The sequence below is a fragment of the Myotis daubentonii genome, chromosome 4 (assembly GCF_963259705.1).
Source record: "Myotis daubentonii chromosome 4, mMyoDau2.1, whole genome shotgun sequence".
In the NCBI taxonomy this organism is placed as follows: Eukaryota; Metazoa; Chordata; class Mammalia; order Chiroptera; family Vespertilionidae; genus Myotis; species Myotis daubentonii.
The window spans coordinates 6,126,722-6,149,878 of record NC_081843.1 but is presented as its reverse complement, the minus strand read 5'-3'; the positions used below and the strand labels follow the sequence as shown (position 1 = coordinate 6,149,878).

General features: G+C 45.7%; 1 protein-coding gene and 1 non-coding gene across 2 annotated transcripts in view; both read left to right on the top strand.

The window, feature by feature from the left end:
* GGA2 (golgi associated, gamma adaptin ear containing, ARF binding protein 2) overlaps positions 1–18,974 on the top strand; it is a 40,957-nt gene extending 21,983 nt beyond the window's left edge. Inside the window, exons 9-17 of the mRNA XM_059692074.1 lie at positions 125–206; positions 4,458–4,589; positions 5,321–5,440; positions 5,731–5,759; positions 6,090–6,220; positions 8,389–8,546; positions 13,494–13,663; positions 14,896–15,006; positions 15,524–18,974. Coding sequence (XP_059548057.1) covers positions 125–206; positions 4,458–4,589; positions 5,321–5,440; positions 5,731–5,759; positions 6,090–6,220; positions 8,389–8,546; positions 13,494–13,663; positions 14,896–15,006; positions 15,524–15,634 — 1,044 coding nt within the window. The 3' untranslated portion in view covers positions 15,635–18,974. The remainder of the gene's footprint in view (positions 1–124; positions 207–4,457; positions 4,590–5,320; positions 5,441–5,730; positions 5,760–6,089; positions 6,221–8,388; positions 8,547–13,493; positions 13,664–14,895; positions 15,007–15,523) is intronic.
* A 413-nt stretch (positions 18,975–19,387) lies between these two features.
* On the top strand, positions 19,388–19,494 carry LOC132233892 (U6 spliceosomal RNA). Its single transcript, XR_009452747.1, has one exon. It is a non-coding gene; the product is annotated as a U6 spliceosomal RNA (small nuclear RNA).
* Positions 19,495–23,157: the final 3,663 nt, after the last annotated feature.

Sequence of the window (23,157 nt, the reverse complement as noted above, 5' to 3'; positions counted from 1 at the left end):
CCTGCAGTCATGAATTTGGGGCTGATGGAGGAGAGCTCCTGAGGCCCGGCTCTGCACATGCGTACGCACACCCCGGCCTTCCTGTGGGTCCGGGGTGTGTGGTGAGCGGAGCTCTGTTCCCCAGGTTGTGTATGAGAGGTGTGAGAAGCTGCGGCCCACCCTGTTCCGGCTGGCGAGTGACACTGTGGACGATGACGACGCACTAGGTAACGGCTCTCTTCTCTCGGCACAGGCAGCAGCCCAGGTGCAGGCAGGCGTGCGCCTTCCTGTTGTGCCTCTGGGGTGCCAGGAACAGGCAGAACGGACTTTCCAGTTTATGGTGATGGGCTCAGGAAGGGCATGACCTATTTTGACTTAGAACTGATTTCTAGAAGAATCTAGTCTTGAGCAAGAAATCAGCATCTGGTCTGAAAGCATGGAAAGAGGAAATTTACCATGTAGATTGGGTGTGAGGGTGAGAGAAGAAAGAGTAGATAGTGCTGGTGGCCTGAAGAAAGGCTGGACGTCCCACAGAGGCCCAGCAGTGGCCACCAGTGGTCATGTTGGAGGTTCCCCCAAACTGGGTGCCTTCAGGGGCTGGACAGGTAACCTAAGGAGTTAGTTGTAGGGAGAGTGGAGCAATTTTTTTAATCCTCACCCAAGGACATGCTTATTGATTTTAGAGAGAGGGAAAGTATGTGTGTGTGGGGGGGAGAAACATCAGTGTGAGTGAGAAACATCACTCCATGGCCTTCCTACATGTACTCCCCCCAACTGGGGATCGAACCTGCAACCTAGGTATGTGCTCTGACCAGGAATTGAACTGTGCAACCTTTTGATGTACAGGATGGTGCTCCGAACAACTGAGCCACATGGGCTAGGGCAGGAGAATGGAGAATTTTAGTACCTGAACATGGGTATTAAAACATTTGCGGGGGGGGGGGGGGGGCGGGGAGAGCAATAGGGGGATAAGGACACATATATAATACCTTAATCAATAAAGAAAGAAAGAAAAAAAATCAATCCATTCTGGAAAATAAAAAAAACCCCACAACATTTTGTTTGCCCTGCCAGTGTGGCTCAGTGTTTGAGTGTCAATTCATGAACCAGGAGGTCACGGTTCGATTCCTGGTCAGGGCACATGTCCAGGTTGCAGGCTTGATCCCATGGGGAAGGCTGTGTGTGTGCTCAGGAGGTAGCTGATCAATGATTTTCTCTTATCATTGATGTTTCTATCTCTCTCTTCCTCTCCCTTCCTCTCTCTGAAATCAATAAAAAATCCAAAACATTTTAGCCCTAGCTTGTTTGGTTCAGTGGATAGAGCATTAGCCTACAGACTGAAAGGTCCTGGGTTTGATTCTGGTCAAGAGCACATGTCTGGGTTGTGGACTCAGTCCCCAGTAGGAGGCATGCAGGAGGCAGCCAGTCAATGATTTTCTCTCATCATTAATGTTTCTATCCCTGACTCCCTTCCTCTCTAAAATCAATAAAAAAAACAAACCCATATTTAAAAAAAATTTTTTTTTTATTGAAACTCTCCAAACACATCAGAAAGGGGAATAGTAGAATAAATCCTATGTACTCTTCTACTGACAATGGCCAACTTGTGACCAGTGTTTCCATTTTGTTTCTTCTGTAGCACTCTTTCTCTTCACCCCCCATTCTATTTTGAAACAAATTCCAAACATTTCAGAGTAATTAAATATCCAGTCAGTGTTCAGAGTTCTCTGGCGTTTCCCTCTTTAAGTACTTCTTGCTACTGTTTGCCCCCCTCCTTTTTAAATAGTTTGTTCTAAACCAGACTCAAAAGAAAAACCATACTTTGAAATTGGTTGAGATATATATATATATATTTTTTTTTACTTTTAAAAAATATATTTTATTGATTTTTTACAGAGAGGAAGGGAGAGGGATAGACAGAAACATCGATTAGAGAGAAACATCGATCAGCTGCCTTCTGCACACTCCCAACTGGGGATGTGCCCACAACCAAGGTACATGCCCTTGACCGGAATCAAACCTGGGACCTTTCAGTCCGCAGGCTGATGCTCTATCCACCGAGCCAAACCGGTTAGGGCAGCGGTTCTCAATCTGTGGGTCGCGACCCCTTTGGCGGTCGAACAACCCTTTCACAGGGGTCACCTAAGACCATCCTGCATATCAGATATTTACATGACGATTCATAACAGTAGCAACATTACAGTTATGAAGTAGCAACGAAAATAATTTTATGGTTGGGTCACAACATGAGGAACTGTATTTAAAGGGCCAGAAGATTGAGAACCACTGGGTTAGGGCTATATATATACATATATATTTTAAATATGTTGTTTTCAGAGAGAGAGGAAGGGAGAGGGAGAAAGAGATAAAGACATTGGTGAGAGAGAAGAATGGGTCGGCTGCCTCCTGCACATTCCCTACTGGGGATCAAGCCTGCAATCTGGAATTGATCCGGCGACTCTTGGTGCATGGAATGACACTCAGTCTACTGAGCCCCACTGGCTGGGTAGTTGATATTTCTTGTCTTTTAATGGATAGCCTCCATTCTGTCCTTTTTAAAAATATATTTTTTTTATTGATTTCAGAGAGCAAGGGAGAGGGAGAGAGAGATAGAAACATCAGTGATGAGAGAGAATCATTGATTGGACCCCTACTGACGATCGAGCCCACAACCCAGGCATGTGGCCTTGATTGGAATCAAACCCGGGACCCTTCAGTCTGCAGGCCAGTGCTCTATCCACTGAGCCAAACCAGTAGGGCTGTCCTTATTTTTTGCGTGAAAAATTTGTCCTTTGATTTGCAGAATTTGTTTTGGTCTCAGTTTTCTGATGGCATCCCTCATGGTGTTTAGCATGAGTCTCTATTCCTGAGATGCCTTATCAGTGGGATCAGGGGGTTTCATCAGATTGAGGTTCAATTGGGTCGGGCCAGGGGGAGCAAGAATACTTCATAGGTGGTGTTCAAGAGGCCCGCAGTGTCTGGTTGTTGGCAGGAAGCAATGGGGGGTCCCTTCTGGGAGGTAACCTTCTGGCACTTTAGCCTCCATGGCCCCTGGCCCTGTGCTCTCCTGTCTCTCTCTCCTGGGAGCGATTTTTTACAGGTAAACCAGACCATGAGAGGCTCATGTAGTTTTTGAAATCTGGGTGTATTTTACACTTTCAGGACATTTTAATTTGGACATTAAATTTTCATCAGGAATGCTTGATCTATATTTAGATTTAAAAGGGGAGATTCATGTAACAGTTGGTTCCCTACATACCTAAAAGCTTTTTACTAACTGAATAAAGTACCAAAAAAATTCTTTTAGTATTCGCATTCACATTGATAAAACAGCTTTCTGTTTTAATTTTAGATTAATTAAAATAAAGTTTTAGTTCCTTAGTTGATGCAGTCATATTTCAGCAGTTGGCTATCATGTTGGACAGAACAGGCATAGAAAAGTGAAAAAATTTGGTTCCTCCTCTGTCATGAGAATGGAAATGTAGGGGTTCAGGGATTAAGTGACTGGATCTGATAGAGGGGCCTGGTCACATGATCAGGAGAGACAGGGATAACACCCCATCAGGCAGAGCCATGGGATATCTGCCTTGTGGAATGTCTTAAAAAGGACTACAGCCTGGCCGGCATAGCTCAGTGGTTGAGCGTGGACCTATGAACCAGGAGATCACGGTTTGATTCCTGGTTAGGGCACATGCCTGGGTTGCAGGCTTGATCCTACACATCCTCAGTGTGGGGTGTGCAGGAGGCAGCTGATCAATGATTCTCTCTCATCACTGATGTTTCTTTTTTTAAAAATATATATATTTTTACTAGAGGCCCAGTGCACGAAATTTGTGCATTGACAGGGGGCGGGGTCCCCTCAGCCCAGCTTGTGCCCTCTCGCAGTCTGGGAGCCCTTGGGGGATGTCCAACTGCCGGCTTAGGCTTGCTCCCCACGGAGACATCCTTAGGGGAGGCTCCCGCCACACTGCTACGCTCGCCAGCCTTGAGCCCAGCTCAGGGCTTCTGGCTGAGTGGTGCTTCCCTATGGGAGCGCACTAACCACCAGGGGGCAGCTCCTGCGTTGCGTGTCTGCCCCTGGTCGTCAGTGCATGTCATAGTGGCCGGTCATTCCACCGTTCATTTGATTTGCATATTAGCTCTTTATTATATAGGATTGATTTCAGGGAGGAAGAGAGATTGAAACATCAATGATGAAAGAGAATCATTGATCAGCTGCCTCCTGCACGCCCCCTACTGGGGATGGAGCCCGCAACCTGGGCATGTGCCCTTGACCGGAATTGAACTTGGAACCCTTCAGTTCATAGGCCAATGCTGTACCCATTGAGTCAAACTGGCTAGGCTCATCACTGATATGGCTATCTCTCTCTCCCTCTCCTTTTTCTCTGTAGTCAATAAAGAAATATATTTTGGGGGGAAAAAGACTGTGGTTATTGGTAGCCAAACCTGGGGACTCTGATTTTTCTCTCATTCTCCAGCGGAGATTCTCCAGGCAAATGACCTCCTCACCCAGGGGGTTCTGCTGTACAAACAGGTGATGGAGGGCCGTGTCATCTTTGGGAACACAGTGACCAGCACAGCAGGAGACACACCTGACTCCGACTCCAGAGGTAATGTGCAGAGAGCCTCTCTGTACCTGCTGCTTGGAGCAGCCTCAAATCCCAGGAAAGAGATGATCCTCAGAATATCCTGGGTTATGATGTGGAAATGAGAAAACTCTCCCTCTCCCTTTCCTATGAGAACTGTCGCATGTGCCATGATGGACTGGCTGGCAGGCTGGACCCCAGCTTTGGCTAGACACAGAAGCAGATGGCTGATTGCGCCCAGGTGTAGACTCCTTTTCTCATGTGTGCTTGCTTTTGGGAACTGGAGACCAAAAATGATCTTGAGTGGTTCCCAATGCCAGCTCGCTGCATCAGAGTCATCTGGACTCTGGTTAAAATGCAAATTCTTAGGTCCCTGGCCTTGGCTTTCTGAGTCAGGATTGCTTAGGGCTAGGCGAGGGGCGTGCATGTTTATCAAGCCCTGCAGGTGTTTCTGGTTGGCTGTGGTCAGGCACCTCAGAGGGGTTCTGAGCTGGCAAAGCCAGCTGGCTGTGTCCAGGCTGAATGGACCACGAGAGGAGGACTGGCTGCTGGCGGGAAGGCAGTCCTCTGGCTCCTCATTCCAGGCCCCACGCAGGCTCTCTGCCAAGCCTTCCACTTGAGGTGGAAGGTGCTGGGGGTATTGAGGGTGGGGTGCTGTGATGTCTTGACTGGGAGGAGGCCCGAGGGAAGCTGGTGGCTTTAAGTGGAGACCTTGCTCTCGCTCTGACTGAAGAGCCTCTCAATCCGTTCTCTAGTCTTGCAGAGTCCAGCAGCCTGCCCGAGGAGCTGCCTGATCGACTTGGAGCTGGACAGTGAGTCTGAGCAGGCTGGGCCTGGGGCACCGTCTCTGCTTCATCAGGACCTGGCAGCCTTAGGTGAGGGGGTGGTTTGGGGAGCAGGCAAGAATGATCCCGGCTCCCTGGGGAGTGAGTAGGCTGGGTCCCCTTGGGGGGAATGTGCCTGTTTTTAGAGGGAAGTGGGTATACTGGGAAGCTCAGAGCGGTCCTCTTGGCACTTAGTCTCAGGTTCACCGTGGGTGCGGTGAATGCCTGTGGGTTCTTTGCTTTGGGCTTGCTAAGTGCCCTGGAAAGGGTGGACATGGTGCCGCTCTCCCTCCTGTCGGGATGAGTGATGGTGTGCATCTCCCTCTGTTCCTCTCTTGTAGGAATCAGTGATGCTCCAGTTATCAGCAAGGTAAGGAAGCTCTTCCCAGGGCCCGCAGGGGAGTGGAGGGCAAAGCTGCTTAGGGGAGGGGCTACTGTAGCTTGGGGTGCTGTAGACTTGGAGGCCAAAGCCTCTTCCTCAGTCTGCTGTATCTGGCAGCCCCACAGGGCACACGTCCTCGTCTCCTCGTGCTGATCCTCTTGGGTAGTGCCTGGGCTCTGCTCTTGCCCTCCTGCCTCAGGCAGTGTAATCAGCCCGGTGCGCAGTAGCTTTGGTGGGTCAGGAGAGCTGTGCCACGTGTCACCGTGGCTAGTGGTCATTCCTACCCTGGCCTCATCTTAGCTCTTCCTGGTTTGGCAGGTTGCCGGGCAGAGTTGCTGTAAGGAAAAGAGGAATCCTGCAGGCACACTGCCGGGTGGCGGTGTTCAGAGCCCATCAGCAGAGAGGAGTGTGCTGGACCTCCTCTCCCCACAGCCACCTTCGGGCGCCCTGTGAGTCGTGTGGGCAGGGGAGGGAGACGAGGGCTCCTTGCATGAGGGCTGGGGTGACCCTCGAAGACAGGCAGAGACATCGCTCTGTGGAGGCTCCTTTGCTTCCCTCCTCCATTTACTCCCATCCCAAGTGAGGAGGGGACACCCTTGGCCAAGGCCTCTGGAGAGGGTTTGTTTAAGCAGCAACAGCAGTGTTAACGATGTTTTTGTTGTGTGTAGGTTGAGAGTTGTTTTTTTCTGATTATTATATAACTAGAGGCCTGATGCATGGAATTTGTGCAAGAGTAGGCCTTCCTTCCCCCGGCTGCCAACACTGGCTTCCCTCTGCACCGAGACCTGGGCTTCCCTCCGGCTGCCAGCAGGTACCCCGGACCCAGGCTTCCCTCACAGCCCCAGCTTTGTCTGGAAGGTCGTCCGGAAGGATGTCCAGTCTAATTACATATTATGCTTTTATTATTATGGATTTGAAGTTAAGTAAAATTTGATCACTAGAGAAATAGTTAATATAGAAAGTCCCAAATATCAACTCCTAAAGACAATGTTGAATGCTCCTTCTTTGCTTTCTTTCTATACATGTAGTAATGTGTTCTTGTCACTTATTTTTACACAAATGGGGTCATAATTTATAAACTGTACTCCAATGTGGATTTTTTCATATCACATTATATCTTCGATATGAGTGCATGCCAGTTTATATAAATAGTTATATGATTCATATATGCTCATATACGTGCATTTAATCATTTCCCTCTTGTGGATCTTTCCATTGCTTCCAGTTTGGAGGCACTTGGGGCAGTGGTTATAGTCCATGTTTCCTCAAGCAGAGGCGCTCCGAGTTATGAATTTCCCGAGATCCTGCCCCTTTGCCTCTGGAAATATTAGCAGTTTGCCTTCTCTCAGCAGCCTGAGTGCCATGACCCTGGTGGAGAGAGACCATTGGGCTCTGGTGGCAGGGATGTGTGGGCGGGGCTTCTTTCCAGTTCTCTCATCACTCCACAGGGGCCAGTCATTCTTATTTTGATGGGTCACTTCTGTCTGGGCTTCTATCAGGGCCAGCCTGACAGGTTGAACCGGGCTGAAGTAGGGAGGTGGGAATTGAGAAAAGAAAGAAAGACAGGAGAGCGGGATCAGGAGGACTACAGCTCAATCGAGGAACTGCAGCAAGTTTATTAACCACACAATGCTTTTAATACACAAGACACTGAATAGGAGGTCTGTCAAGAGGAATGTATTCTTTGTTCCTCTTAATCTCTAAGGGAGAGATAGAGCAGAAGGACAAATTCTCGGTACAGCAAATCTCAGTAAATAGTGACAGACTTCTTGGTAAGCCATGAAAGGCTGTTCTCATTCTACAAAGGTTGCTCTCATTCTACTGATAACCGCCATCCAAACAAGTCTGGGAAAACTGTGTGGGTAAGGGTCCCAGCCTTGCTAAGCCCCTTCAGGTGCAAGGACCGTGTCAGCTTACACCTGGTCTCCAACAGGCTTCAGTTTTCCAAAAATGTTTTCAGTTTGTGTTGCAAATGGACAAAATCCTAAAGAAGTGTGAATGAAGTGGTGCCTGAATCTGTGACCATCTTCCTGGCTTCCGTCCCGCTGGGTATCACATATGGGAAACAGCCTGGCTGAGCTGCCTGTGGTCAGGCTGCCTGAGAGCCACATTGGTTACTTTATTAATAGTTTATTGGATCCTCATTATGTCACACATTCCACTGAGTGCTCTTCAGACATTTGCTCATTTAATTTTAACCACCCTCAGAGAACTGGGGCCTAGGTTAAATTACTTATCTAAAGTCACATACCTCTGCCCCAGCTGGTGTTGCTCAGAGGTTGAGCATCCACCTATGAACCAGGAGGTCACTGTTCGATTCCTGGTCAGGGCACATGTCCGGGGTTGCGATCCCCAGTAGGGGGTATGCAGGAGGCAGCCAATCCATGATTCTCTCTCATCATTGATGTTTCTATCTCTCCCTCTTTATTCCTCTCTGAAATCAATAAAGTGTAAAAAAAATAGTCGCATACCTCTAAAACACACACACATGCTCACATATACATATGTATTTTTTTTCTTTTTTCCCCTCTCTTATCTTGTTCTTCAGAAAGCCTAACCACAGATTACTGGAATTGTTGCTTGTCTTGATATATATATATATTTTATTTCTTTGCAGGAATTATATTCCACAGAAAAATATCCCCAAGGAAGTTCCACCAGGGACTAAGTCCTCTCCAGGTTGGTCCTGGGAGGCTGGCCCATTGGCTTCGTCTTCCTCTTCTCAGAATACACCTCTGGCCCAAGTGTTTGTCCCTTTGGAGTCTGTTAAGCCCAGTAAGTGCAGTTTCACCTTTTTTCTTCTTTCTTTCCTTCTATTAGATGCCCAGCTTTATTCCCTGAGAAGTGAGTGGTAGAGGTTTTGCTTCAGGGCAGAGGAGGTGGATAAGGAGGTGGTTTCACATCTCTTAGCTAATATTTTCCTTAATGATTTCTCTGTCTTGGGTGGATTGGCAGGTGGAATTTAAAAACTAGGGGGATTGAAAAAACAAAACAAAACTAGGGGGATTGAGTCTGCTTAGGGACTTGATGTTCATTCATTTGGAATCAAGAAGGGAATGTTCACTGTGGCTTGAAATAATTCAGAAGAGTTGGAATGAGAAGGAAATGAAAAAATTGGTTGGTGATTTTCTTCCTCTAGGGATCCTCTAACAGCGGTCGCCAACCGGTGGTCTGCGGACTTCTGGTGATCTGTGAGGTCCGAAAGGTTGGCAACCGCTGCTCTATAAGGCAGGGAAGTAGATTAATATCTTTACCCACTTACAAAGGAAACTGCAGGCCCACTAAGTAAGGTGACTGCCTGTGGGCAGCACTAGTATGTGAGCAGGAAACCGCTGAGCTTTAGATCTGAGGCCTGCCCCTCTTCTCTGGCGTAGGCCCTGCTGTGGCTGTGGTGAGGTCAGCCTGCAGAGAGCCCTGGAACCAGGCAGAGGAGTTAAACAGTCAGTGAGCTGTGGGGGCCCTTTGCACAATTACTTTGTTAAATTTTGATTTAAAAACAATCTATCTTCAATGTTAGTTGCCTGGTTTTGATAATTGTACTGTGGTTTTATAAAACGTTAACATTTGAGCAAGCTGACTGAAAGGTATATGGGAAATTTTAGTTAGCTTTACCACTTTTTATAAATCTGAAATTATTATGTCCTGGCCAGGTAGTTCAGTTGGTTAGAACATAGTCCTGATCTGCCAAGGTTGTGGGTTCGAACCACCAGTCAGGGCAGGTACAAGAATCAACCACTGAATGCATAAATAAGTGAAACAACAAAGCGATGTTTATTTCCTTCTCTCCTTCTCTCCCTCTCCCTCCCTCTCTAAAAAACTCAATTATAAAAACTCAAATTATTACAAAAAAATAATAAAATTAAAAGCAAAAACATATATTTTCAATATAGAAGTTTTAGAAAAGATAGAATAAACCAGAAAATTAAAATCATCTGTACCATTATCAGCCAGAAATGGAAGTTTTGTTAAAATCTTAATGTATTTTCTTGTTTTATCCATGTATGTATGTATGTATGTATGTGTGTGTGTGTGTGTGTATGTATATATATATATATATATTTTTTTTTTTTAAATTAGCACCATAATATATATAGTGTTTTAATCCTGCTTTATTTATTATTATAAGCAATAGCATTTTTTTCATGCCCTTAATTGTTCTCCAGAACCTGGCTTTTTAAAAATGAATTCATACATAATATCACTACACAGATGTACCATAACTCATTTATTTAATTCCTTTTTAAAAAAATATTTTATTGATTTTAGAGAAGAAGGGAAAGGGAGAGGAGATACAAGCATCAGTGATGAGAGAGATTCAGCAATAGGCTGCCTCCTTGCACGCTGCCTACTGGGGCTCAAGCCTGCAACTCGGGTGTGTGCCCTGACTGGGAATTGAGCCATACCTTCCTGACTCATAGGTGGATGCTAAACCACATAGGCTGGGCCTATTCTATTCCTTTCTAAAGGATAATGTGTTTCCAGTTTAAAACAGTGCTACAGTGAACATCTTTGGACACCTATGTTATAATTTTATTTATTTTTATTTTTAAATATATTTTATTGATTTTTTTACAGAGAGGAAGGGAGAGGGATAGAGAGTTAGAAACATCTATAAGAGAGAAACATTGATCAGCTGCCTCCTGCACAACCCCCACTGGGGATATGCCCGCAACCAAGGTACATGCCCTTGACCGGAATCGAACCTAGGATCCTTTAGTCCGCAGGCTCACGCTCTATCCACTGAGCCAAACCGATCAGGGCATAATTTTATTTTTTAAATTTTTAAAAAATTAATTGACTTGAGAGAGAGGGAGAGACATCAACTTACTGTCCACTTATTTATGCATTCATTGGTTGATTCTTGGATGTGCCCTGACCTTGGCATATTGAGATGATGCTCTAACCAACGAGCTACCTGGCCAGTGCCTAGGAGCCTGGGCACCTATTTTTTTAAAAAAACTTCGCTGGTTATTTCAATTGGATATATTCTTTTTTGTTGTTAATCCTTACCTCAGCATGTTTTTTCCATTGATTTTTATTTTTTATTTTTTGAGAGTGGGAAGGAGAGAGAGAGAAACATTGATGTGAGAAACATCAATTGGTTGCCTCCCATATGCACCCCAACTAGGTTCATGCTCTTGACCAGTACTCAAACCCACCACCCTTGGGTGTGTGAGCTGATACTCTAACCACTGAGAATACTGGCTAGGGCTCAATTGGATAAATTCTTTTTAAAAAAATTTTTATTTGTGTGTGTTTTTATTTATTTTAAATTTCATTGCATTTATTTTTTATTTTTATTATTATTTTTTAAATCTTCATTTTTCAAAGTATTGCATATGTCCCCCTTTCCCCCCCAATTACCCCCTACAGCCCGCCACTGCTCCTCTTCCCCTGCCCCAGGCTGTATATACCTACCAGGTCTTTGGTTGATGACCTCCCATCCACCCACCCTCCCATCTTTCCTCTGAGATTCCACACTCTGTTCTATGCTTCCATGTCTCTGGATCCTCTCTGTTCATCAGTTTATTTTGTTAATTAGATTCCACATGTGAGTGAGATCATGTGGTACTTGTCTTTCTCTGACTGACTTAGCATAATATTCTCCAGGTCCCTCCATGCTGGATATATTCTTAAAAGTAGAAATGCTGGCCCTAGCTGGTTTGGCTCAATGGGTCCCGGTCAAGGGCACATACCTTGGTTGCAGGCTCCTCCCCAGCCCAGGCCCTGGTTGGTCTCATGCAGGAGGCATCCAATCCATGTGTCTCTTTCACATCGATGTTTCTCTCTGTCTTTCTGTCTTCTCTTCCTCTCTCCCTAAAAATCAATGGAAAAATATCCTTGGGTGAGGATTGATAAATAAATAAATAAATAAATGAATGAATAAATAAATGTAGAAACCTGGGTGTAGATATTTAAACATTTTTAATCTGCATTGCCAAAGCTCACTTCTAGAAAGGTTGCCTTAACTCCATATCAACCACGATCCCTTATAGGTATTCTCATTCTTTTGAATCTTTGGCAGTTTCATTATTAAATACTAGAGGCCCAGTGCACGGGATTTGTGCACTGGTGCGGGGCATGGCCTGTGGGGATCGGTCTGATGTGGGAGTGCCGCTCATCCTGGTTAGCTGAGCAACTGTGGACCTGCCCTCTGAGTGGCTGCTCCCTGGTCCAGCATCTTCCATGGAGCCAGAGCACTCGCCCCTCCAGGGACCGGGTTGGGGCCAGGGACAATAGTACTGATAGGTGGTGGAGTAGGCCTCAGTTCCGCAGTGGCCACGAATCCGCCTCCCAGCCTCCAGAGTCAGCTCCGTGAGCCTGGTGGTGGCGGTGCTGCACAGCCTGTGGGCATCCGGAGGAGGCCGCAGGGAGCAAGGAGGAGGAGCCCAGGCAAGGAGATGAAGATTGCAGCCCGGGTTCCTGCCCATCTGCCCGGGATTCGCAGTGGGAGCAGCCACTCATCCTGGTCAGCTGAGCAGCGCTCCCACTGTGGTAGCACACTGACCACCAGGGGGCAGCTCCTGCATTGAGTGTCTGCCCCCTGGTGGTCAGTATGCATCATAGCGGCTGGTCGACCGGTTGTTCTGGTTGTTCCGATTGTTCCTGTTCCGCCGTTTGGTCGCTGAGCTTTTATTATATAGGATTTTTTAAAACTGTATTTTTTAAAATTCTTTTATTGATATATTAGAGAGAGAGGGAGAGAGAGAGAGAGAGAGAAACATTGATGTGAGAGAGAAACATCGATCAGCTGCCTTCTATACACCCCTTACTAGGGATTGAGCCCACAACCTGGGCATGTGCCTTGACTGGAATCGAACTGGTGACCTTTTGGTGCATGGGCTGACACTTAACCAAATGAGCCACATGGGCCAGAGCTTTTGAACTGTATTTTTATATTTGCATTTTGATAAGTGATGGTTGGCATGAGATAAGGATTCATTAAATTTTTTTTTCCAGATCATTAGCCAGGTGTCTGCCATTTATTGAATATATGTTCTTAACATATTAAGTTCTCACATTTGGATCTGTTCTGCATGCTCTGTTTTCTACCACTTTGCTTGAATTACTAGTTTGTACTATCTGAGTATTTGTTAATGCAAGTAGCTATACCTCCCTCTCTTTTTTTTTTTCCTATGGTTAGTCTCATGTTTTTGTTTTTCCTCCAAATGAGATGTAGAATCATTTCCTAGGAATATTAAAACATTCCTTTTAGGATTTCTGTTGGAATGCCATTAAACCTGTTAATTGGAAGAGATTTGCTATCTGTATAATTTTTCCAAGTTAAATATGGGGGGCGGGGGTGTAGTCATATATAAGAGACCAAAAGAAAACAGGTCCAGATGCTAGCATTGCTTATTTCTGGGTAGAATTAGGATGTTTATTTTATTTTTTCCATCTAAGGGTGTTATTTAAAAAAACGTTTTTTGATATCCTGTATTTTCCGTGTTTATACATTATTTTAATCATAATCATATCTCCCTTTTAAAAAGTTCTTATTTTTAAAAAACACCTGGTAATGTGCTTAGGTCGGTTGGATGGTCATAGGCATCCAACTAGAAGCCATAGGACTTGGCTTTCAGCAGTGCCGAGGCTAATTCCAGAGCTGCTCTCACCGGAGGAGCACCAGCATTCGGTGGGAATGTGCACGTCTCCTCCAGGCTTGGCTGTCTGGATATTACAGCAGCACTAACATTTCTCGGTCGGGCCCTTCTCTACCAGGCAGCCTGCCTCCGATCATTGTGTACGACCGGAACGGATTCCGAATTCTGCTCCACTTTTCCCAGACGGGGGCCCCTGGCCACCCCGAGGTGCAGGTGCTCCTGTTGACCATGATGAGCACTGCCACCCAGCCTGTCTGGGACATCATGTTTCAGGTGGCCGTGCCAAAGGTGAGCCATTCACTGGGCAGATCCTTTGAATTTGTCATTTCTGAGCACCAGATCCATTACCTATCAGTTGGGTGGAAGGATAGAATCTTCACTCAGAGTAGTTGAAGGTACCCGGCCAGCGTGGCTCAGTGGTTGAGCATTGACCTAGGAACCAGGAGGTCACAGTTCGATTCCTGGTCAGGGCACATGCCCAGGTTGCAGGCTCAATCCCTGGTGTTGGGTGTGCAGGAGGCAGCTGATCAGTGATTCTCTCATTGAAATCAATAAAAATATATATTTTTTAAAAAGTAATTGAAGTTAAAATGGGGGCTTTATTGGCTCATTCTTCTGGTGATTCCTGATGTCTGGGTGCAGGTAGGTGCTTAGAGGATTCCTTAAGAACCTGCCTCTTCCCTCTCCTGACTGCTTTCCTCTTTGGAGCCTGTTCTCGGACAGACTCCCCACGAAGCAGGAGAATGGTGCCAGCAGCTCCAGAATCACCTGGTCCTTATCTCCTGTATCTCAGAAAGACACTCTCCTATGCTGTGCACCTGACACTAACACAAAACAATATTGAATGTGAACTGTAATCGGAACATTTATTTATGTATTTATTTATTTTTAACCTTGTTTATTTATTTATTTATTTGGTCAGTCCTCACCAGAGGATATTTTTCCTTTGATTTTTTACAGAGAATGGAATGCGGGGGGGGGGGGGGGGAGAAAAGGAGAAAGAAAAACATCAATGTGAGAGAGACACATCGATAGGTTGCCTCCTGCAGAGGCCCCCACCAGAGCTGGGGATCGAGCCTGCAACCAAGGTACATGCCCTTGACTGGAATCAAACTCAGGAGCCTTCAGTCCACAGGTCGATGCTCTGTCCACTGAGTCAAACTAGCTAGGGCCCAAGATCCACTTTCTAATCCTCATGGTGATCATGTGGGGCACGTGTTATTGTTACTTCTGTTTTATAAATTATCATTCTAAGGTTAAATGTTTACCCAAGGTGATAGAGCTAGTGAGAGCCGGAGTTGGAGTTCAACTCCAGATGTGCCCTGGCTCTGCATGTGCCTCTCAGAAGCCAAGGACTGACACACACGTCAGACACATTCTGTGTGTGGGAGGAACCGTCTTTTGAATCCTGTCATTAGTTGGTGGGGTGCAGGTCAGGCTCTCCTGTTCACCCGATCGCCTTATTAAAGCTGTCATTTACTAGAAATGAGTTGCATGTTGGCTCTCCCCCATCCTCATAGTCAATGAGAGTGAAACTGCAGCCGGCATCCAGCTCCCAGCTCCCAGCGTTCAGTCCTCTGATGCCTCCAGCCGTGATCTCTCAGATGCTGCTGCTTGACAATCCACACAAAGTATGCTCCAGTGTCCTTAACAGCAGGGAGGTGGGGCCCTGAACGGTAGGGTGGCAGCGTGGTAGGAGGAGAGAGGCCTGTTGCAGTCTTCCTCTGAGGCCTCTGGGTGGCGAGCTGTCCCTGCTAGAGTGTGTTTTCCTTTGGGACTTACTGAAAGAAGCCCCGTGACCAGATTGTCATGGCTGGGAACTGAGGGAGTGACAAACTCTCCTATTACATGGAGTCCTCTGAAAGGGTGAGACCTGTCTGTCGTCCTCAGCTGGTCTCTTAGCACTGGCTCAGCTCAGGAATGCACAAGTGTGGGACGAAGGACTTGAATCCCAGGCTGTGGACCTGGCTCCCCTTGTTGGTAGTCCCCAGGGGTCTAGGCCAGGGTGTCCCTGTCACGGTGTGAAGCCTCACGTGGCCGAGTTAACAGGCATGCCCTGTTGCTTGGTGACTACTGCATGGGAAAGGCTTTTACTTCGTGCTGTTCTCTCTGCTGCTCCTCACTAATTTATCTTCTATCTTTGCCCAGGAGCCAATCCGGTTACGGTATAAGCTGACATTCAACCAGGGTGGACAGCCTTTCAGCGAAGTTGGAGAAGTGAAAGACTTTCCAGACCTGGCAGTCTTGGGTGCAGCCTAACTTTTCTCAAGACACACCCTGCCATTCAAGTGTAGGCAGTGTTCCTTGTGCTGTCTCGATGGGACTGATCACAGTGACTGAGTGCGGAGTGCCAGGAGTGCTGCCCTGGTGCAGGCTCCACATGCCAGTTTCTGGCTTGTTTTGTAGTGTGTGTGTGTGGGTGGGTGTGTGTGGATTTTTGTTACATTCACACCTGCTACGAGCATATCTGTTTCTGTATGTTGGGACACTGATCCCCCAGCCTCAGGTGGGATGTTTTATAGCCAAAGCTATTGTTCTCATGTATTACCTTTTCACTCATCCTCTCTGTGCCTTGTCAGCCTTTGAAAGTCTTGTTGCTCCCAGGTTGCTCCCCTCTGGGACCTTAAAAGGGACCTAGTGGGTCTTGGGGCAGAGAGTGTCTTCTGGGGCACTGTTTCAAGAGAGACCTGTCTCCATTTCCACTAGAGAATGCTGCTGGCACGTGTTCCAGAAGATCTTCTAAATGGAATGTTTGCCGCACTGTTTTCCAGGCAAGAGGCTGCACCGACCAGAGGACCACACTGGTGGGCCAATCATGTTCTTCACCACTGTGCCTTAGAATCACCCACAGCTGGGCCTCAGGGCAGAGGGGAACGCAGATCCCAGGCCTTATTCCGGCCGTAGGTTCCATGGGTTGTGCAGCTGCAGCCTGTCGGCCCTTACTCAGGACCCTCATCTCCATCCTCTGTCTCCACAGGCGTGTACTCAGAGCCCTGTGTGACACAGTGCCAGTCATTGTCAGTTGTAGCGAGCAGGCTCCCCCTCGTCTGTTGCCTTCACAACCCAAGGTGAACTGTGAGCAAATAGATACGAAAAGAGCTTAACAGTGATTTAAGTGGTGACTAAATACAGAAAGTCATTGAATAAATACCTGTGTAGCAAATATACTTTGTGGAGTTTTGAGTAAGTAGGAGGTGCAAAGCCCATTGCATTCAGAGAAGATCGGCCCAAAGGGAACTGGCCTCTATTGAGGACGGAAGGAAGACTTCATGAGGGATCAGGACCTCAGTCGTTCAGTGAAGACACAAGCCCCTGGGTCTGAACTGTGCTGGAAAGAGATGTGGATTTTTGTTACAGTCACAGTTCAAAGGAAAGTCCAGGTGTACAGTGAATACTGAGCACCCACTCTGTGCTTGATTGACAAGTCCTGCGTGGTCTGGTTGGTGGGCGACGAAAGCTGACCCTGCTGATGCCTGAAGAAGGACTGGTGTGGGCAGGATTCTACCTCAGAAACTGCAAGGCTCTGTTTGGGGCTTTTTATCACAAAATGCGGCACTCCACAGGCTGATCTTTCACCGTCTACATCTAGTTGGAAATCTGCCAACACTGATTGGTGGGGAAAGGTGCTATAAAAGATCAAGGCATGCTAATTTTTAAACATACGAGAAAACTCATAAAACATAAATGATTGGGTGATTTCTTTATTTGGCATAATGCACATAAGGTTCATTTTAATCTAACGTTACTTTTATGCTCACATGCTCGGTATAGCTTTTATAGACTCTAGCTATTTCACAGTCTGTAGTGATAATGTCAGCCTAGGAAGAACTGCCACCAAAATGTGTGAATGAGACATCGTTCTGAGGTGAACCTGTGTGTCTGACCTTCTCTGTCTTCTGCAGTGGTGATCTGCTTAGGTGGTGGTGGACAGAATAAGGGGCGGGGGGTGATGGCGGTCCTGAATATGGCCCTGATTTATGTTATCAGTGCCTTCTAGTTACCAAGTTCAGTGACCACTCAAAGCTCAATCCTTATCCTCTTATTCACCCAAGTATTTGACCAGCTACTATGAGGCAGACACTTGTAGGCCCTGCGGATACGGCAGCATCAGAGTCCCTACCCTTCTGCATCTTCTGTTCTAGTGGGGGGAGAAAAATCCATATTCCCTGGTGGAGGGGCCAGTATTTTCCCTGTCCTGAACTCCGGGGATCCTGCTCACTCCAGTTGTTGACCTGTCTCTGACTGTTCTATTCTGTCCCTGAAGTGGTGTTTCCCCAGGGTTCAGTCCTCAGTTCTTTTCTAAGCACTGTGGGCAGTTCACCTCTAGAGGGTCCTAGACCTCTGTCTCAAGCTTCCACCTTCTTGCCGACATCAGACCCATGTTTCAAGCCAGCAGTGGATCTCTCTACCTGGAGGTTCCACTATTGCCTCAAACTCCAAATGTTTTGAATGGAACCCAACCTCCTCCCTGTTTCCACCCATATTTTCTTTTTACTATTTGTTTTTAAATCCTTACTGGAAGATATTTTTCCATTGTTTTTAGATAGAGTGAAAGGGGTGGGGGTGAGAGAAACATCAGTGTGAGAGAGACACATCAGTTGGTTGCCTCTCCCACACACCCCAAATGGGACTGGGGAATGAACCTGCAACCCAGGTATGAGCCCTTGACCAGGAATGGAACTGTGACCCTTTGGTGAGTGGGCTGACACTAACCACTGAGACCCACTGGCCAGGACTAAATTTTCTATTTGAAAGCACCTATCTGAGCCTCATGGACCCTTCATTCCTGCTCCATCCATTCCACTTGGTACCCTTGTCTCGAGTCTTTATTTCTAAATACCACCACATCTTGCTCTCCCTGCATCACACTAGTTGCCTGCCTCTCACTTCTCTGAGCCATGGTACTTGCTACCACCAGAATTCTCTAACAAATCTGGGTACTTGATCCCTTTCTGGAAAATTCTGAGTGGTTCTTATGCCTGAAAAGCCTATGCAATCATTCAAGTTGCTTACACTAGCATTCAGTGCCCCCCCGCCACTGTGTGCCCTGCTCACTGGCATCTGCCAAAAATAGAACAGACTTTCCACAGCCACAGGTAGCTTGTCAGGTTTTGATGTGTTCTCCTGTCTCTCTGGCCCCTGCAGTTAGCTCCTCCCCTCATCTCTTCAATGAGTGGAAAATGCCGCTTTACCTGCTTCACTGAGCATCACAGGGCTATGGAGACCGTAGGTGGTGAAAGGATAAATGACTTAAGAACCAAAAGAACATGAGTATTACCATTAAAAAGAATGTAGAGTGAGAATATACAAGGGAGAAAGCGATATTCTAAAATGCACAGTGCTGGACTACTACGGTGTTTACGAGTCACACATTCTGTCAGTACATTCCACTATAGAAGACACCAGCCCAAACCATAAAAATCTGTCAACTAGGTTAACTAAGAAAATAGCAGCATTGTGTCCTGGAATACTAGCTATGGTTTTTTGTTGTTTTTAAAGGTGTGGTTTGACACTCCCATCTGGAAAGAGTTGGAGCCAAACAAGGACAAAGCAGGGAGTGTCCTCAGATAAGATTATACAGTTAAGGCACACTTATTTTTTTAAAATTTTATTTTTTAATCCTCACCCGAGAATATGTTTCCATTGATTTTTAGAGAGAGTGAGGAGAGAGGGGAAGACAGAAACTTCAATGTGAGGGAAACACTTTGGTTGCCTCCGCAGAAGCCCTAACCAGCCTGGGCTGGGGAGGAGCCTCTAACTGAGGTAGGTGCCCTTGACCAGAATCGAACCCGGGTCTATCTGAGCCAAGCCAGCTAGGGCAAGGCACACTCAATGTCACCCAGAATGAAGTTAACAGCCTTTTGTACCCTTGTCCAATGCAATCCCAAGTCTACCATGTTCACTCAAAGAAAACTTGCACTTAAAAAGTAGTTTTCAGAGGTAGTTTTTAAAGCTGAAGAAACACTTTGGTGTTACAGGCCCCAGATACATCTGCTTTTAAAGACAGGCCTTGTGCCCGCTTCGGCAGCACATATACCAAAATTGGAACAATACAGAGAAGATTAGCATGGCCCCTGCGCAAGGATGACGTGCAAATTCATGAAGTGTTCCATATTCAAAAAAAAAAGCTGGAGGTCTTCTAAAGCCCTAACAGTTTGAGATAATGAAGTCAAACCTTAGTTGTAATTCTGTTTACTTCACTACTGCCTCTAAGTGACCATGTGACATAGGGAAAAGGATTTGTCCTCTTCAGAGTCCTCCCTGCAAAGTGGATAGTAGGATTGTTTACATTTTGAAAATTAAATGAGTTAATATATGTAAAGTGACCATAACACCACATGGCACCTAGCGATTTGCTCTTAGCCTGTCCAACTGGCTTCCAGTAGAGGAGCGGACTTGCCTTGCCCATAGTTATTTAAAGTTCACCTTATAAAAGTTTGGTGAGGTGCAAATTAGTACGGACACACAGTAAATGCCAAAGGTATATAGGGTAAAAGTATAAAAATTGTACTTCTATAACAAAGTTAAAATCACTTTAAGAGCATTAAAATGAATATAACACTTTGGAAAAACTTTAGCAAAGATACAAGACATTGACAATGTGCAGCTACAAGGTATTGCTGAGAGAGTCTAAACTAGAGGTCCTCGGGGAACTGCTCACTAGGGGCACTCGGCAATGTGTGGAGGCATCTTTGTCACAGCTTAGGAGAGGGTTGCTGGCCTCTAATGGGTAGAGGCCAGGGATGTGGCTAAACATCGCAAAATGCATAGGACAGCCCCCACAACAAAGAATTATCTGGCCCCAGATGTCAATAGCACCAAGGTTGGAAATCCTGATCTTAATAAGTGGAGAGGCATCACGGACTGGAAGATAGTATTGTCAAGATGACAATTCGCAAAGTGATATATAGATTCAATATAATCCCTATTCCAGCAGCAGTTTTTGTAGAAATTGATAAGCTGGTCACACGATGTATGTGGAAATGCAAAGGGTTTCAAGAAGCAAAATAATTTTTTAAAAAATAAAGTGGGAGGCCCTAGCCAGTTTAGCTCAGTGGATAGAGCGTTGGCCTGCAGACTGAAGGGTCCCAAGTTCCATTCCGGCCAAGGGCACATAGCTGGATTGCGGGCTCGATCCCCAGTAGGGGGCGTGCAGGAGGCAGCCGATCAATGATTCTCTCTCATCATTGATGTTTCTATCTCTCCCTCTGCCTTCCTCTCTGAAATCAATAAATACATTTAAAAAAAAATAAAGTGGGAGGACTTACACTACTGGATTTCAAAAATTACTATAGATGACAATAATCAAATAGCTTAGTAGTATTATAAGGACAGATAATAGAACAGAAATGAGTCCAGAAACCCTAACATTTGTTACTTGATTTTTGATAAAAAATCTTAAAGGCATTTTAGTGGAGGAAGGAAAGTGTTTTCAACAAAGGGTCCCAGGTTAATTGTATGTCTGCATGCACACACACAAATGAACTCAGACCTTTCCCTCACACCATACACACAAAAAATGAACTCAAACCAGACCACAGACCTAAATGTAAAAGCTAAAACTTTAAGACTTCAAGAAGAAAATTTAGGAGAACTTCTTGATTTTGAGTTAGGTAAATATTTTTTTCTGCTTCTTAAATATCATTTTTTAAAAGTTACGTGTCATAACTGAGGATCAAACCCACAACCTTGGCATGTCAGGATGCCGCTCTAACCAACTGAGCTACCCAGCCAGAGTGAATATCTGTTTTTAAGTTTTTATTTTTTAAATTCCAGTTGACATACAATACTATTTTCAGGTATACAACCTGATTAGACATTTATATAACTTACACCCTGATAAATCTAGTACCCATCTGACATCATGCAGTTACTACAATATTATTGACTATATTCCCTATGCTTTCCATGTCCATGACTATTCTGTAATTACCCATTTGTACTTCACCTTTTTCACCCATCTCCCCACCTCCCCTTAGATACAACAACAAATAGTATGACCCATAAAAGGAAAAAAATGATAATGGACCTTATCAAAATAAACTTGCATCTCAAAAGACACCATTAAAAAGGTGAAAAGAGGCCCTGGCCCAGTAGCTCAGTTGGTTAGAGCATCATCTGGATATGCCACGGTTACTGATTTGATCCCTAGTCAGAGCACTTACAAGAAGCAACCAATGGCCCTGGCCAGTGTGGCTCAGGTGGGCATCGTCCGAGCAACAGAAAGGTCGTCGGTTCGATTCCTGGCCAGGGCACATGTCTGGGTTTTGGGCTTGATCCCTGCTAGGGGACCTGCAAAAGGCAACTGATTGATGTTATGCTCTCACATTGATGTTTCTTTCTCTCAAAGATCAATAAAAATTATTTTTAAAAAGGAACCAATGAATGCAAAAATAAGTGGAACAACAAATCGATGTTTCTCTTTCCCTCTTCTCTCAAATCAACCAATAAATACCAAAAAAAAGTGGCCCTGGCCGGTGTGGAGTGTCATTCCGTACAAAAAAAGGTTGTGGGTTCAATTCCTGGTCAGGGCACATTTCTAGGTTGTGGGTTTTTATCTCCAGTCAGGGTGCGTTTGGGAGGCAGCTGATGACATCTCTCTCCTCCCTCTCTCCTCTAAAAATAACATGCCCTTGGGTGAGGATTATACAAAATAAAAAAAAGGGAAAAAACAAGTTAACAAATTAGGAAAACCTATTTGCAAACCATATCTCTTTAAAAGAAATATTTTCATTGATTTTTAGAGTGGGGAAGGGAGGAGAGAGAAACATCGATTGGCTGCCTCCCATACATACTCCAACCGGCAATTGAACCTGAAACCTAGGTATGTGCCCCAACTGGGAATCAAACTGGCAGTCTTTCAGGACAGGAGACGACGCCCAACTGAGCCATACAAGCCAGGTGGCAGTTTCTTAAATTTATCTGAAATTTAGCACTTATATTCCTAGGAATCCAAAAGTAATGAAAATGTGTCCAATAATGCCTTAATGTCCATCAACTGGTGAAATGGATAAAATATGTCATAGCCACACAGTGGAATACTATTTGGCAGTATAAAGGAACAAACTGATATATGGTACAACATGGACCCAACAACATGCTCAGTGAAAGAAGCAAATGCAGATCACATAGTATATGATGTATCTGAAACGCCCAGAAAGGTAAATATGTAGAAAGCACATTAGTGGTTTCTTAGGACTGGGGATGGGAGCAGAGACGAAGTGCATGTGGGCAGCCAGGAGTGTTTTGGCTGATGGAAATGTTCTGGTGGAGACAGCACAGCTCTCTACATTTACTGAAGGTCATTTAATTGTACACTTACAAAGGGTGAACTTATGTCCTGTAAATGTATAACTCAGTAAAACTGTTTTTAAAGTGTCCGCTGTGGGGGAGGGAAGGGGCACCTGGAGGCATCCCAGGCTTCTGAGCAGCGTGGGGCTTGATCACTTGCTCCCAGGGGCGAGTGCAGCAGCCTTCCTAACGCTGGATGCAGGCCTTCAAGAGTTACCATATGCACTCCCAGAGGCTGCCCGTGAGAATGGTAAGCGGAAAAGTTAGTTACAACTGCACACTAGGGTGTTTTCTCCTTTTATGGTTTTTTTTTTTTTTTTAAATTGATTTCAGGGAGAGGGAGGGAGAGAAACATCAATGATGAGAATCATCCATGGGCTGGGGACCGAGCCCCCAAGGGGCATGTGCCCTGAGGGGGATCCAACCGGAGTCCCGGGTCCACGCTCCGTCACTGAGCCCCGCCGGCTGCTTGCTTTTTGTTTTGTTTCCTG